Below are 15670 nucleotides of genomic sequence, written 5' to 3'. Positions count from 1 at the left end.
AGAGAGGCTGAGATATTATACTAATCGCTGTTAAATAACCCAAATGCATACACCCTTTTGTTTTTATTACAAACAGTGCTATTAGGCAAACTGTTACCAACAGGGTTTACACCAAATTTATAAATTAGGTGTTTCTGATGTCAAAGTGTAGACCTGTCCAGTTGTGTTGCTGTCCATTTTAAAGATGTGACCCCAACCATCAGGGGGACAGCAATTCCAGGACATCACAGTACCTGTGGCTACACTATCGAAGTAACTTTTATATGGCATAAAACCTGCCCTGTTTCTTCAGAAATTAATCACTGAGGAGCAGACCACTGTGGCGGTGAAAGTGTTAACCAGACTTATAATAAAGGTCAAGCCCACTTGGTTACCCCCTGACCTGTGTTTTGGGGTACTAGAGTGCCAGCTCTGGGGCCCAGGCATTGTGTATGCATTACTGTGACTGCGTGCAAAATGAGACAACTGCCATTATTGTGTTTTTACCTTTTCCAGAGGTGCTGGGACCGGGAGAGGAGGTAAGTTTCAGGGTGGGTTTGTCGGAGAAAGTTGTTACAGATTGTGGCTAGGTGTCGGGGTTCTCAAGTTATGAGTTACCCGAGAAATTTATCTGGGAATCAAGTCAGATTCTCGGATACATGGAAGCCAAGTGCTCCAGGCAGACCCCCATCCTGAAACCGTTCTTGCGACTCACAACTAGGACGCCCTGCTTCAGCACAGAGCAGGAAAAGGTAAAAATGGGACACAAGAGGTTAATGTATATCCCCACACTCCAGTCCGGTGAATGTATGACGGAAGTTTGTTTCATTAAAATAAGATTCAGGGGGGAAGGGGAAACACAAAATGGATGTGCCCCCAAAAGAATTCACTTAAATGCACACCACCCAAGTGTAAAAATTAACTTTTAATAAATACTTAAAACATATATTACCAAAGTAACGTGTGATGTGGATTAAAAATGTATTAAATCATAGCTATCAAGCAACCGTGTCATTAGTTATTCTTACTATCCCAGTGCCAATTGATATGATGGGATGTTAAAGACAGGGACTGCTATGAGTAGGGTATTAACCCCTCTGGGGCAACAATGAGACCAAATATAGAGTTATATATAAATATATTCAGGTAGGTGGCCACAGGATTGAATATCCTATTACTGCTAAATATAGCTCCCCTGCACATTTACATAGAGATTAGTCTAAATAATAACGCTGGCATGTGATGGTATAATAGCTGTATTATAGAACTTCCAAACACAGCAGTGCTGGCTTGAATACACAGCAGTGTGATGTGAAGACGCCTCACATAAGGTGCAAGGATAGCAGGCACACTGACCATGAATTGATTAATAAATAGTTAACTCATATGGTCTTCACAGTTACACCCAGAATACTGCAAACACTACATTAAAAACAGCTCCAAGTAGGAGACTGACAACATTGCGCGTCCAACGCGAGTTTCCCTCCAGCAAAGGAGCTTCTTCAGGGACAAGTACTTGTCAGTCTCCTACTTGGAGCTGTTTTTAATGTAGTGTTTGCAGTATCCTGGGTGTAACTGTGAAGACCATATGAGTTAACTATTTATTAATCAATTCATGGTCAGTGTGCCTGCTATCCTTGCACCTTATGTGAGGCGTCTTCACATCACACTGCTGTGTATTCAAGCCAGCACTGCTGTGTTTGGAAGTTCTATAATACAGCTATTATACCATCACATGCCAGCGTTATTATCTCTATATAAATGTGCAGGGGAGCTATATTTAGCAGTAATAGGATATTCAATCCTGTGGCCACCTACCTGAATATATTTATATATAACTCTATATTTGGTCTCATTGTTGGCCCAGAGGGGTTAATACCCTACTCATAGCAGTCCCTGTCTTTAACATCCCATCATATCAATTGGCACTGGGATAGTAAGAATAACTAATGACACGGTTGCTTGATAGCTATGATTTAATACATTTTTAATTCACATTACACGTTACTTTGGTAATATATGTTTTAAGTATTTATTAAAAGTTAATTTTTACACTTGGGCAGTGTGCATTTAAGTGAATTCTTTTGGGGGCACATCCATTTTGTGTTTCCCCTTCCCCTTTTCTGATTCACTTTCAGTTCACAGTTTGCACCCACCTTTTGATTACCTCACTTATGAATATAAACACTTCATTCAATTAGTATGGTCCTGTGATCACTCCCCACTCTTTGTTGTTTCGTCAAGATTCAGGGGGGAAATCATGTGTGAAATGTATGAATTATGGTAATGTTTTTGAATAAGGGAAAAGAGAATGGGTTTTAACCATGCCCCAAGATTTATAAGTAGGTTTTTGAAGTAGACATAGGAAGTCAGTTAGATAAACAACCCATTTGCATAGGAAGCTTCAAAGAGACATTTGTCCAAGAGGTTACATAGGGTGTGCAAGCCTGGGCTTTGAAATGCTTAGCAGGATTCGGAGGTGTTAACCTCTTGTTAGCAGGAAAGACCAAATAATTTCTTAGCCCATCCGTGAAAATAAAGACCCAATATCATTAGATCACAGAGTCCATGTGGTCAAGGCCAGACGTAGTGGCATTTGAGCCATGGGGGGTTCGAATAGTGAGAGTGGACAAAATGGGTTCGGGCACATGTTCTCACTACTCTGAAGACAGGTGACAGGTGGGGGAATGACTTTTTTGTTGCACATGCTCAGTTGCGATACTTAGGTTTTGTGCCAGCTTTCGGAGAGCCTGGCAACCCTTGCCATAGGTGGGAGGAGTATTAGTTCCCACGCAGCGATTCGCTGCAGACTGAAAAGCTAGACTGAGTTTTTAAAGGTTGTAGCAGTCAGTCAGAGATTAGATTCATCAGATCCATCTAAGTTTTTCATGAGTCCATCAGTTCCATCTTGTGTGATTCACCCGAGATTCAGTCCCATTTGAGAAGTTCCAGCTCTGAGTAAATCGTCTAAATTTCTCAGAGGATAAGTGACCAGAATTCAACAGCAAGAGGCTACAGGAAGAAGTAGTAGCCTGGAATATTTTGCTGTGTGTTTGCAATTAGGAAAGATTTGTTTTGTTATCCCAGTTTCCAAAGTAAGTGTGTCCTTTTACTGTATTTTTGTGTAACATAGTTGTTTACGTTCGTTAGGTAAATAAATGCAATTTATTTTTTAACTCTGCTTGCTCAATCAATGATCCCGGTAATTAAAAGTCTTAAGCTTGTTCTACCGTGACAACCACATTGATTGTTATTAATACACAACTCCTTTTAGAACCAGTGGTATATGATTTGTGCAACTGAGATGGTCTAAAAATCCAGTCCTGTTTGCCAACAATGTTCAGATACACAGTCACTTGGAGTCATGAATACTCCTTTTATATCCGAGGTGTCTACACACCTGAGAAACTAGAGTTTAAGGACTTATAGAGATCAGCCTTCTAGGGATTATCCCATGAATCCATCAATACAGAGCCATTAACTGCACCTAAGGTGCGATTAAAGCTTGGAACAGTGGGTACCATCCCATTTTCCATTGGGTGTATTTTGAGATTCATTTTATTTTTAGTTAATTTTGTGTTCTGTGTCATTGCTTGTTCAATAACTTGGTGTAAACCTAAATTAAAATACAAGTTTCAAGTTGTCAATTCAATACATTGATCCGAGTGTTGCACAAAAGGAGTTATTTGTTGCCTCTGCAAGTACCTGTTTATTCTGTTTACGTCGCTCCTTCTAGCCCCATCTCAACCACACAGAATGTAGCAAGAGCTTCCCTCTCCCTCCCTACCCCCATGCCCGCTCTTTTGATGCGTTAGCAAAATTAGTCATTTGCATATACAGCAGCTAGGCGTCTCCCTAAAATATTGAAAGGGCGTAAAGTTGTCTACGAACATTAAATCCGGAGCTACACCTACAGCCTTCCATTTAATCGAACGCTTGTTTTTGTAGGCCCCGTATAAATCCTGGATGACCACATATGGGTGTTAATGCGGATGGGAAGGTAACTTCGTCCAAGGCTGTGAGGGTTGGGCCTATAATGGGGCATTCATTTAAGTTCCTTGGTCTATGGGACTTGCCAGCCAGGGTATGCCTGCTATACTCATGTTTGGACTGTATGCTTCCGCTACATTTACCTATAAATTTGTTTCCGGTTCCATATTGCCAATCAAATATAAAAAGTCAACTAGTGTGGCCATTTAGTATTTATATAGATTAGATAATCCCAACCCTCCCTGTGCCTATGTAGTATGCTTACATTTATTCTGGGGGGGGGGGGGGGGTTTAGTGCCAATATAAATGTACTACTTTTATTTTGAAGACATGATTAGGCACTGGAATGGGTACCATCTGAAATGTATATAGATCCTGGGGAGAATATTGATCTTGACAATTGAGACTGCCTATCCAGGATATAATCAGAATTCCATGCTATTAAATCTTTATTTACTGCTCTCTCTAGCCGGATATAATTAGGCCCAAAAAAAGTCCTTGATTTTTGGTCTGATAAGGATATCAATATATCTCTATGTATTTGATAGAGCTACTTGTCCAGTTAAATGGGAAGTTTGATCTCAAATGGTGAGGATTGAGGTTCCTCCAAGCTTACACATTTAACATTTCTGTTTTTGTTGTGTTCATTTTGAAGTTTGAGGCTATTCCAAATTCATCAAGTGTTTATGATGTTTGGTAAAGAGATTACTGACTTTGTGATCAGCAACAATACATCATCCACATACATGGTAATCTGATGTTCTCTGCCCTCCAGTTCCACACTTGAATTAGGCAGCTGGCGACCAGCGGTATACATGGGGAGGGCGCAGCACTATTGAGGGCCTGAAAGGAGCAGGAGGGATGCTGGGGCAACAGAGAATGTTCTTCACGTTGTGCTGAATGGAAATTTCTGCGTCCGGTGACGTCATATGCTCCTCCCGATCTGTTGTGGTCTTAACCAATGAGGGAGAGGGGGGGATTCCAGAGGATGTGAGGAGCGGGCCTGCCGACTTCTGTTGTCGGTCGGCTAGACAGCTGTGCCCGGGACAAATGTCCCTATTCTTCCCTCTGGTCAGCAGCTCTGAGCAGGCAGGCCATACAAGAGCGTGCTCTATAGCTAGGCCCCTGGCTGTTGCAAAGCCTGAACCTTGCTGGTTCTTTTTAATCTACATCCAGTTTCCTGCTTTTTTTTTTTTTTTAAATAAAATCAGGAATACAGTCAAATGTAAATAAAGGGTGCACATTTTTCATATCTGTCCCATGTTGGGAGAGATATGGACAGGCATGGAGTACATTTGGACATAAGATATTCATTAATAGAAATTAAAAAACAAATCATGTCAGAAATATTGTTTAATTGTTGAAAATGGACACTAAATGATGAAGTAAATACATGAAATAACAAAACAAAAGCAAAAAGTATACAAATAACAAAAATACGTTTTAAATTGGAACATGGTGTATTGTCCAAAATAACTTTCTTATAAAGAACATATTTATAGCCCACATTGCCCCACAATCTTGTGGCTTTATAAAGTGACTATCGCACTTCAAATGTCAAATCAGTATTGAATTGCATGGTGGTAATTATCGAAAGATGTTCCCACAGCAATAACACTGTTCAATTGTGTGCCACATCTCAGTGTCCCAATGTGCCCCCCTCTCCCCTACCTTAAAAAATATTTTGAGGCAATACACTATTTTAAGCTAGTGGGCCAGACCATTCTTTTAGCCAGTTTCCACTCTGCAGGTGCAGTAGTGTCAATACCTTCAGGTGGACCAGGGCCATATCGTGAAGTGGTTGTAGGCTTAAAATACTTTGGCTAAAGAATTGAACTAAAAGGGACCCTTGCTTATGAGAAGTTATTCAGATAAGTATTTAACATCTTGTATAGTCAAGCTAGATGTAGCACTAGGCCTTTTTGTCTTTTGTTCTATACATGGAGGTCACAATCCTAGAACCACTGACAAAATAGTGGATTTGGGTTCTGAGTTTACAGGAGCTGTGTAAATTAAACACTCTTCCAAGACTATCGTTGTGCTATCACGCGAAAATCTTGTGCACAAGACCTTTGACAACATAGTACTATCCCAGGAATAAAACCCATTACATCACAAGAGCACATATTTGGGTCATGGAAAAGTCCCCTGAATGCTGAAGCCATGCTCACATGCGCTTCCTCACCCTATCCTCCATGCAGTGGGAACTATTGTATACTCCATTTTGATAACCTAGACAGAATGATTTGTGATTTAATGGTATAGCACAATGATTCCCAACCAGGGTTCCGTGGAACCCTGGGGCTCCTTGAAGCAGTCTCAGGGGTTCCTCCTATGGACCAGAGACACCCCCTCCCCCATCCCCCCTGGTGGTGGGGTTTTTTGGTATGTATCTTATACGGTGGATTGAGTGAGTGGGGTAATTGATGGAAGGTAGGGGCGAGTGAGAGAAGGGAGGGGGGCAGGAGGGAGTAAGTGAGGAAAAGAGGGAGTTAGAGAGACGCAGGGGATAAATACATGCGGGATGGGGGGGGAGAATTAGTGAGACGGATGGGAGACAAATACATGGGTAGAGGGTGGGAAATAGAGGTGGCTCGTGAGGTGTGACGTTTTGTGACTGACCCCTGTCGAACCTAATAAGTGTCAGCCGGATAGGGGTTCCCCGAGTTTTTTCGAAATACTTCAAGGGTTCCTCCAAACAAAAAAAGTTTGGAAATCACTGGTATAGTACAAGACAGAAGATTTGTCGGTGACAACTGAATTACCAAACTTGTGACATGATTCTGATTCATAGCTCCCATATTTTAAATTCATTTTTACATTTATTTTTTAATTCCGTATCGCTAAGCGGTTGCCTCCGAGAAAAAGCTAGTGTAAAAGGAGTTTAAGGAGCAATTAATTCCAGATTTTTATTTTAACAGGTTTGAAGAAGGTGGTCTCCAGAGCAAAATCCCATTCATTTCAGCTCCAGGGACCGCCTGTATTCCAGAGATACTTGCCTCCATAGGGGGGTGCCAGTAGCCGCTCTTGCTGAGCTAGCTGGGTTTTAAAGTTTAATGCTCCGTGTCACACGAGCCAATAGAAATCCGAACTTTATGACATCACAGCTTCCTATTGGCCCGCAGGGTGCGAGAGCTATGAAACTTTTTTGTTCTATTTCCCTTTATGCTCCCCCTGGATTGCAGTTGGAGAGCTATGAAACTGCCATTACCTGAACCCCGATAGCCGAGCGACTACTGGCACCCCCTACAGAGTTACGCATCTCCAGAAGTAGGTGGGCCCTGGAACGGAAATGAATGGGGTTCAGCTCAGGAGACCCCCTGCTTCAATCCATTGTACAACAATAAAGGGAAAAACACTGCCATGGATTTCCACTTTAAAGGCAATTGGCGTTTTATAAAACAGTAATTCTTAAGCCTATCCTTAAGGTGTCAGTCACTCCAGATTTTAGGATTAGTCACAAGTTTTAGAGAAAGTCTAGGGCAAAGTCTGAAGCTCCCACTATCCAGCCATGAATCTTCAAGAGTGCATTACAGGATGTACAGTGTTAATCTGTCTCAGAATCTCCAATGTTTTTTTTACCTTTAAAGGGGTAGTCCGACCCACAAACAGAACTAATAGCAGTGACTACTTTTTTTTTTTTTCAAGTTTGTAAATAGGATGCCAAGACAGGGAGGATTTGCTTTCTCCTAGCTGCTGTGTACAGTATGATATCACTGTGTGATAAATAGGAGATTCCATAAACAAGTCCCCTCTCTCATTCACTCCTTTATTGGCTATTTAACAGGGACTGGTTGGACTAGTGGCAAAGATTAAATAAACACTTTATTAGCAGGCACCAAACACCCCCAAGCACAGATAAAGAAACCTGCACAAACACACACAAAAAAAATACATTTATGCTTTACATATGATCACATTTGTTTAAATAAACTAGCAGGGATAGCACGTATTGTGACCAGAAAGCCACGACAATCTTTACTAGTAATGAAGTTCTTTGGAGGGCTTCAAAAAACACATACATACAGGATTTGGCTTGGCTATTCCATTTATTTCCCTTTTTGTGATGAAATAACGGGGTGTTCCCTAGAATAGTCTCCAATGTAAACCCTTATTGCATGTGGCCCAATCCCTGAAACCAGGATTGTAATATCCGGTGCATACTATATATGCTAAATATTTCATCACAGGGGTCAACTTTACTAACTGCTCACATTGCTAATGCATTAAGAAGATTCCACAAGTAAAGTCTGGAGAAGCACAACATTATGCATAATGGATATTGATTTAGACAACATCCTGGCAAAGAGGAAAATCTTTCAAAAGGAATGGCTACAGGGAAAACACCATGAATTAAGAAGTGCAATAAAGACCCACACCCACCATTTGTTGACATTGAAAGACAAGTTTCAATATCTTCAGACAATACTTTTGTGCCATAATTGCTTAGTTCATACCATGAAATGTTGTGCTCTATCCTGCAAACGTTTTTAAAAAAAGCAAGCGGCTCCACAGAAATATTTTTCTCTTTGAAAAACTGGGATAATCTACTGGTATAGGATACTAAAATCGGTCTAATGCTGCTGTTGTACTTTACAAAATATATAGGTGTTGCAAATATTGCTCACCAGTGTATACAAAATGGCTGCTTGACAGGACAATGAGTAACAGTAGAGATATATAGATTGAGCGATAGAGATAAAGGCAATAGTTGATTAAAATCATGCAATGGTTTAGATCCAATGAATTTATTAAGTATAATTAAAATATAATTTATAATGGCTTGCCTAAAAGTCTATTTTAGTTTTTAAAAGGAAATCAAAACTTTCGAGGAATTGTCTCATTAAGAACCAGTAGGTGAGGACCAAGATCCGAGGGGTGTTGCAAAAGACTCTGCCCACAACTAACTGATGGGAGGTTCTAGCAATAACAAAAAAAAGGGGGGGGGGGGGAACTCTACCGCTCAGCCTAGTACTAATATCAATAACAAGGTGGTAACAGGGTGCTATAGGAAAAGCTAACACTTAACAGGGTGGGTCCCAAAGGAACCCGAAAAAGTTCCTATATCTAGCACTCACTGTGGTAAGCAAATGGGTGAGTAATTACTCAATGGGATATAAATGTCCCCAGCAAATGAGGCTAACCATCAGCTGACATATCATACATACGTCCACATAGGACTAAACGTGAAAAAACAATAAACTTTTAATAAACATAGAAAATCACTCATGAACATACAAAGTGTAGTATGGATACGCTGTTCACATCTTCTGTGGAACTTATGCAACAGCAACTTTCCGGAAAAAAGGTTAAGATCCTTGATGACCACAAAAGTATCCATATGACCCGTAGGACAAAAAGACAACCCTTTGGATAATACTCCTATGTGATCTTGATTAAGTATCTTTCTTGAAAGGTTCATAACCTGACTTTTTCCTATGACAGCATTTACTTCTTCTGATCCTTCTTCAAAGGTGTCCTGGTATCCCCAGATCTCCCTGTCCCTTAAGTAATCCACCCTTCCCTCTTCTGGTCTTCCTCATACTTACGGTCTGTGGACCTCCCCTATCTAAAAAAGACCTTGGTGTAGGGAGTAGTGAAAAAAGGGCACTTTGTTCATGGTGGGTAGGACCAGACCTAGATGTAGAGGCTTCGTGTTCATTATCGCTTCCCGAAACCTCCCACTCTGTAGAAGAATCAAGTTTAGACTATTGTTTATTACGCGATTGTCTAAATGTATGGCGAAAAATCTTGCCCCCCCTGAAGTCGGTTTTGTCACGTTGAAATTTGTTGTGTTCTCTCCTTTACCTCTGTAAGGAGTCTAGCAACGTTTAATTGTAATTTTCTTTCTAATCCCTCGAAGTCAGGGTGGTTCTGCCAAGTCTTAGTATCTAAAAGTAATAGATCAATCTCTGCATTGACTGATACCAGTCTATTTGACTTAATCAATGAGTAGCTTCATAAGGTTAAATGAAAATTGTAACAATATGTTATCCAATTCCTTCAAAAAGGTATCGTCTGAAATCTGGTGAGAAGGAGGGAGTCTAACCCTCAGGCCCCTAGGGACCATTTGAGTTAACGTAGTTCTGAAGACTCAATTTCCCACCATATTTTCGCTTGAGTAGTATATATGTTCTATCAAGATCACAAAAATATCCTTTAATATCTTTTTTTATTAATTCAGACCCCAAAGGGTTATCAGAGGTGGGAAAAAATCAATAGCTGCGTTAGTCCAGACATCAAAGTCTGGTTTATTGGCCAAAAAAAAAAACTGTCATTGTCTCCAAAAGTAATGTAGACACCGCTCAGCAGAGCTGGCATTTAATGAGGGGCTGACCTGACATACTGACTCCTTCCCCTTCTCCTGACGAAGGGTGCCGTGTCATGCGAAACGCGCGTCGAGGCTTGATGACGTCACGACAGTGATGTTTGGAAGTGTGGCGCCACCATCTTGAGGCAGCAGGTTCAGCAGCTACAGTTGCAAAACGGCCTGTATTGTGGTTGCTTATATGATACATAGTAATAGCTCTGTTAGACCTTCAGTGCAAGACACCTTCCTTTGATTATACTGGCTTGTGTCCGTTTACTGGCACCACATTATAATCGATTTTTGTACTGTTTATATTGGGTGGTTAGCTTTACCTTTTATGAGAGAGAGGTTTATACCTACATATTTCTAATATGATACTTTGGGACTCCGCTATGTAGGTGTATTCCTGTATTAAGCACTGTTTATTTTACCATTGTCCTTAAGTGCTTATATGGGATTACTCCATTTGTGGAGATATATTTTAATTGCATGATAGTATCCTGCATAGCATGGTCCCTTAAGTATTTCTTAGTTCTCTGGATATAGTGAGATCTTCTGTGTGATATCCTTCCCTCTCACTGCTGCTCTACCTACCTCAGGTTATTGTTGGCATACTTACTATTTACCCTATATTTCCTTCCATGGGATATGCATTATACTATATTTTGGTTTATTGATATGTATGCCAATTGACTTATAGGTGGCACCCACTTCCCATGAGGATTTTAGTAAACTACACTTTGTATGTTCATGAGTGATTTTCTATGTTTACTAAAAGTTTGTTTTTTCACTTCTAGGCCTATGTGGACATATATGTAAGCTGATTATTAGCCTCATTATTTGCTGGGGACATTTATATCCCATTGAATAATTACTCACCAATTTGCTTACCACAGTGAGTGCTAGATATAGGAACTTGTTCGGGTTCCTTTGGGACCCACCCTGTTAATAAGTGATGGGGGGGGTTCTCCCTTATTTTAAGATCTCAGAAAATTAAAAATGTAAAAAAAATGTATGAATGAATGCACGTAACAATACATATATAACACTTGCAGACTGCTGTATATTTATCCTGCTCTACAGTTTCATAGTTAGAAATGTTCTGTCATGATTCTTGAGGTTTTTCTTATATCTTATGATAAACATTTATAATTATACAAGTTTAAGGTAAGCAACAGGAGGAAATGGAAACCAGTAGAGCATACAAATTAGAAAGTAGACATTACAGACTTTATAGTGGAAAGGCTTCTAAATATTTTGACACTAGACACAAACAAACACAATAATGCATTAACTGCAGTACAGTAGAACCATTAACTTGTTCTTCAAGTAGATATTTTTTTTTTTAATTAGACATTAGGGGATACAAGATAAACACTATTGCTAAATAGCAATTTCTGAATCCGAAAAGAAAAAATGCCTGGAAGCCATCAATATTTTATCCTTGCAATATCTTGGATAACTGCCATTGCATGCTGTCTGGTACCAATCACCTGGGTGCAATGCAGATTTAGTCTCCATCTGACATCATGGCTTGCTATGGGAAGGAGTGAGGTAACAAACTTTCCAGCTGAAATGGCGAGGTCAGAGAAGGACAAAGTCTTAAATAACATCTATTCAGATATGTTTTAAGAAGGTTGAGACCATTACATCAGAATCAAGAACCACAGACTAAAAATCAAGAATGGATGCACTGAATGTGATCATGAATGAACCCCAAAAATGATACAGGTATTCTGTGAGCAACTGATTTGACCAACTAAAGCGAAGTACCAAAAGAAACTAGTCCCCAGAACACAAATAGCGTTGGCAACAGTACATGAGCAAACCAAGCTTGCTAAATAATCCTACACATATGTAATTGGGATAATTGTTTTGGCCACAAAACAGATACTCTTACAACAGCAAATGGATGTTTTTCCTGCATGTTTAGTATGTGTGCTGTCACTTTCATGCAGGTTTTTCTTTTAGTGTGTGTATCTGAATTTATAATATGGCTGCAGAAAGAAATCACTAGAAACTATTGAAACAACATTTTCGTTTATGTGGCATCCTTTTAACATCCCTCAGGCTCTGTTCTGAGGCTTCGTGTAGCTCAAACAAAGCCAATTACAAGTGCAGGATTCCCGCTACACAATGCAAAGCACTTGCAAACTATTTCAATCTCAAATTGTACAACAAAAAACACTGAATAGAATAAAATGCCACTTCAATATAAAAGCAAATCCTGTTTCGCTGTGAAGATGTTACTAGTGACCAAGTCTTTCCTTCTTATATTATACAACATGGCATTCACTGTGGACATAGATATAGAAAATCAGCACACCAGCAAAATGGTGCAAATAGGTGTGTGCTTTATGTACAGACTGCGGCACTACTGGATCAGCATTCAATTCTCATCAGCACGACAACCATGTGTGTGATAAAGAAAAAAAAAAATGTAAAAAAAAAAAGAAAAAAATCACCTGCAACTGAGAACAGATTTTTTTTCCCCCACCCATTTAAACAATTGCCTCTTTTCTGATTCCCCTCCCTCCAGCCAGTCCAGCCTCTTCTCTGCAATATGACAGATGTAGAATCTTCTAGAAGGGTTGATACTGCCTCCCACCATGGCTTTGTTTCTAAAAAGATCAGATTGGAAGCGGTTTTTTTTTTAAACCTAATTACGGAACAGATTTTTTCATTTTCATTTGAACCCCGACAGGGGCGAAAGCTCAACCATGAAAATAAAACAAGATCTCAGATAAACAGCATATTACATCTTACAAGAAAACTGGGAGTAGCTGGCAATGTCTCCCTTTTCCAATAGTGAACCTCTGCATACAGTTAGAGCAGGGTTAAGGTTTTCCTGTTTAGATTAATGTCAATGTCTGGAGCCCTAATCTGTGAGAATACTGAAAATTGTGAAGAGGGACAAGGTGACAGGCATTGGTATGTTTGAAGACGACTTCTAATTAGACAATAGATTAAACAGAAGTTTCAGGGGGATTCTGTATTTAATATTGGGTAAAATGGAGCAGACAAAATTAACAAACTGCAGTTGCACAGGTAGGAGCCACCGCCCCAACTGTAAAAACAAAATTTGTAAAAAAAATTGAGATATATATCCTATTACATTTATGGATATAGCAACACACGTGTTTCTCCAACTAGATGCCCATACATGCACACCAGTGAACAGCGGTACTGTGCTAGGATATTAAATACTGTATATTTTTATAGGAATGAGATTATTGATAGGTGGAGTCACCTGACAGGTGTCTACGTAATGTACATATATTATACGACCCTACACAATGTACAATCCCCTCCACATACTACCCCAGTTAAGCCTCACATATCAAAATGCTCCTCTGGGAGAACCACACCATGGGTGGTTACAGCAAGTGGCCCATACACACTGGCTCCTGGAGAAGTGGCATTGCCTCACAGTTGAACAAATGATGAGACCCCCACCTACAGTATGCTACGCTCTATCACACAGGCATTTTATGGGCAATTAAAAATAAGGGGACTGAAAATCCAGCATGTAAAAAGCACACCGCTAACAAAAAATAAATAAATATATATAGATAGATATTTTTTTTTTATTATTTTTTTTAACACCCTGCTACCAGAGGAACCAGGACTTTGCAGGCGCTGCTTCAGGACACAAAAGGTTGAGGATGATAACTATAGGAAGAGTAGATTGTACTGTAGGTTGCGATACCTTAACACACCAACATTACAGTTTTCCATAAACCTAAATATAGTGTACGGAGCTTTCAAAACCTCAGGTTTCTTCTTTGTGTATAATAAGGGGGAGATGTTTGTATGTAACAGGCAGGGAACCAAACAAAAAAAACAGCTCTTGACAGGCAATACAAGAGACATTTCGTTAGGGTATGTGATGTAGGTGAGGTGGAAAGACCGAATTGACTGGGCGAAGCAGACTATATAGAGACACTGACCATGTCCTTATGTGTCCGGCAGACAGGCGGCTGATAACCACTGACTGACATGAAGGAGCATTGTGGCGATATATAAAAAGGGTTATGAGGTTGACAGGTCAGTCGACATCGGAGCTGAGTTAGACTGGAAGGACCAAATGAAACTACCCTGACCCCACACACCCTTCATCCTAACCTCCCTCCCAGACTTACGGCTTTCATAGCAGCAGCCATGTCGTCGTATCTCTCGGCTTGCTCAGCCAGTCGGGCTTTCTGCACCAGCTGCTCGCGGTCCACCATGATGACTGAGGCGGTTGGTTCTTGCGCGCGATCTATGGAACCTCCGGCGCGAGGGGCAGCGGTAGACGGCGGCTCGCGCTGGGTAGTAACCGCTGGTGCCAGACAGCAGCTGTAGGGTGGTAGCTGACAGCCGAATGTACCAACTATGATCTAGGGTTGGTGACAGAAAGCTATCTTCTCCCTTCCGTTCGGCTCTCCTTATCTATATGCTATATAGATATATATTTTTTTTTTTTACTGTAGCTATCCCTTCTCGTCTGTCTTTACGAATAACGGTCGCTCGACTGGCCGGTTGTTCCCTGCTGCTTGCGCGTGCCTCCGGGACAACCCCTCTTGAGCCGCGCCTCCCTCCGCTGATCCCGCCCCAAAACGTCAGCAAGCAAATATACCGTCACGCCCATTCGTTGACGTCAGCTACCGTAAAAGGGAAGGCACCGGCTCCTCGGCTTGTGAGAGGCGAAGGTGACTCTGGGCGGTGTCGCAGGCTCCACAGCTCCGAGACGCATCGGCAGGGATGCGCGCGTTGCACGACGGGGGTCGTAGTTCTTAAAGGCTTGCGGTATCGATGCTCGCAGAGGGAAACGCCTTGGTCAAAAGACTACAATTCCCAGCTCAGACTACAAGTCTCCCTCCTTATGATGATGTAGCCTTTTATTTTTTAGTAGTTTAAATTATGCGCACTTTTATGCTTATAGATTATACAGCAAATTATAAAACGCGTGAGGTCTGGGTGCGTGTTAAAGGATAAAACTTCTTTAGGAACGTGATCGCCTTGCAAATGTGTAAAGGAAGACAAGTGCTGATTCACCATGCAGAGCATCCCTGACATGGGAAGTACAGTGAGACTACGGCTGTCATGTCCTTGTACCATAACAGACATGTCAACGGTCACTGGTTTAAGAGCAAGTCTTACTTATGTTTTGCAATAGAGTCTTACTGATAAAAAAATAAGTAAGGACTTTTCAATAAAAATTTTAAAAAAAATTTTTGATCCAGCAAATGAAAATATCATCTTGTGAGCACATTCACATGTCTTAGGCTGCATCCACAGAAGGACAACACGTGCTGAGCCGTGCTGAGCCGTGCGGACGCTCCTCGCTGAGCCCCTGCATCCTCAATGAGGATGTCTTTAGAGGGGGCTCACGCGCGTGTCCGCAGGCGT

General features: G+C 40.8%; 1 protein-coding gene across 2 annotated transcripts in view; it reads right to left on the bottom strand.

Annotated features, from left to right (window-relative positions):
• The window catches only part of YWHAG (tyrosine 3-monooxygenase/tryptophan 5-monooxygenase activation protein gamma), a 76027-nt gene extending 61000 nt beyond the window's left edge, over positions 1–15027 (bottom strand). Inside the window, exons 1-2 of one of the 2 annotated variants that reach the window (XR_012799836.1) lie at positions 14422–15027; positions 11610–11849 (exon numbers count right to left, since the gene is read on the bottom strand). Coding sequence is in view for 1 of the 2 variants with exons in the window: in XM_075589831.1 (XP_075445946.1) it covers positions 14422–14508 (87 nt within the window). In the remaining variant the exon portion in view is untranslated. Of the gene's footprint in view, positions 1–11609; positions 11850–14421 lie in introns of those variants that run through there. The other variant, XM_075589831.1, reaches the window with a different exon arrangement.
• Positions 15028–15670: the final 643 nt, after the last annotated feature.

Source organism: Ascaphus truei, chromosome 3, assembly GCF_040206685.1.
Source record: "Ascaphus truei isolate aAscTru1 chromosome 3, aAscTru1.hap1, whole genome shotgun sequence".
Classification (NCBI taxonomy): domain Eukaryota; kingdom Metazoa; phylum Chordata; class Amphibia; order Anura; family Ascaphidae; genus Ascaphus; species Ascaphus truei.
The sequence above is the reverse complement of the archived record's forward strand: the minus strand, read 5'-3'. Positions and strand labels throughout refer to the sequence as shown.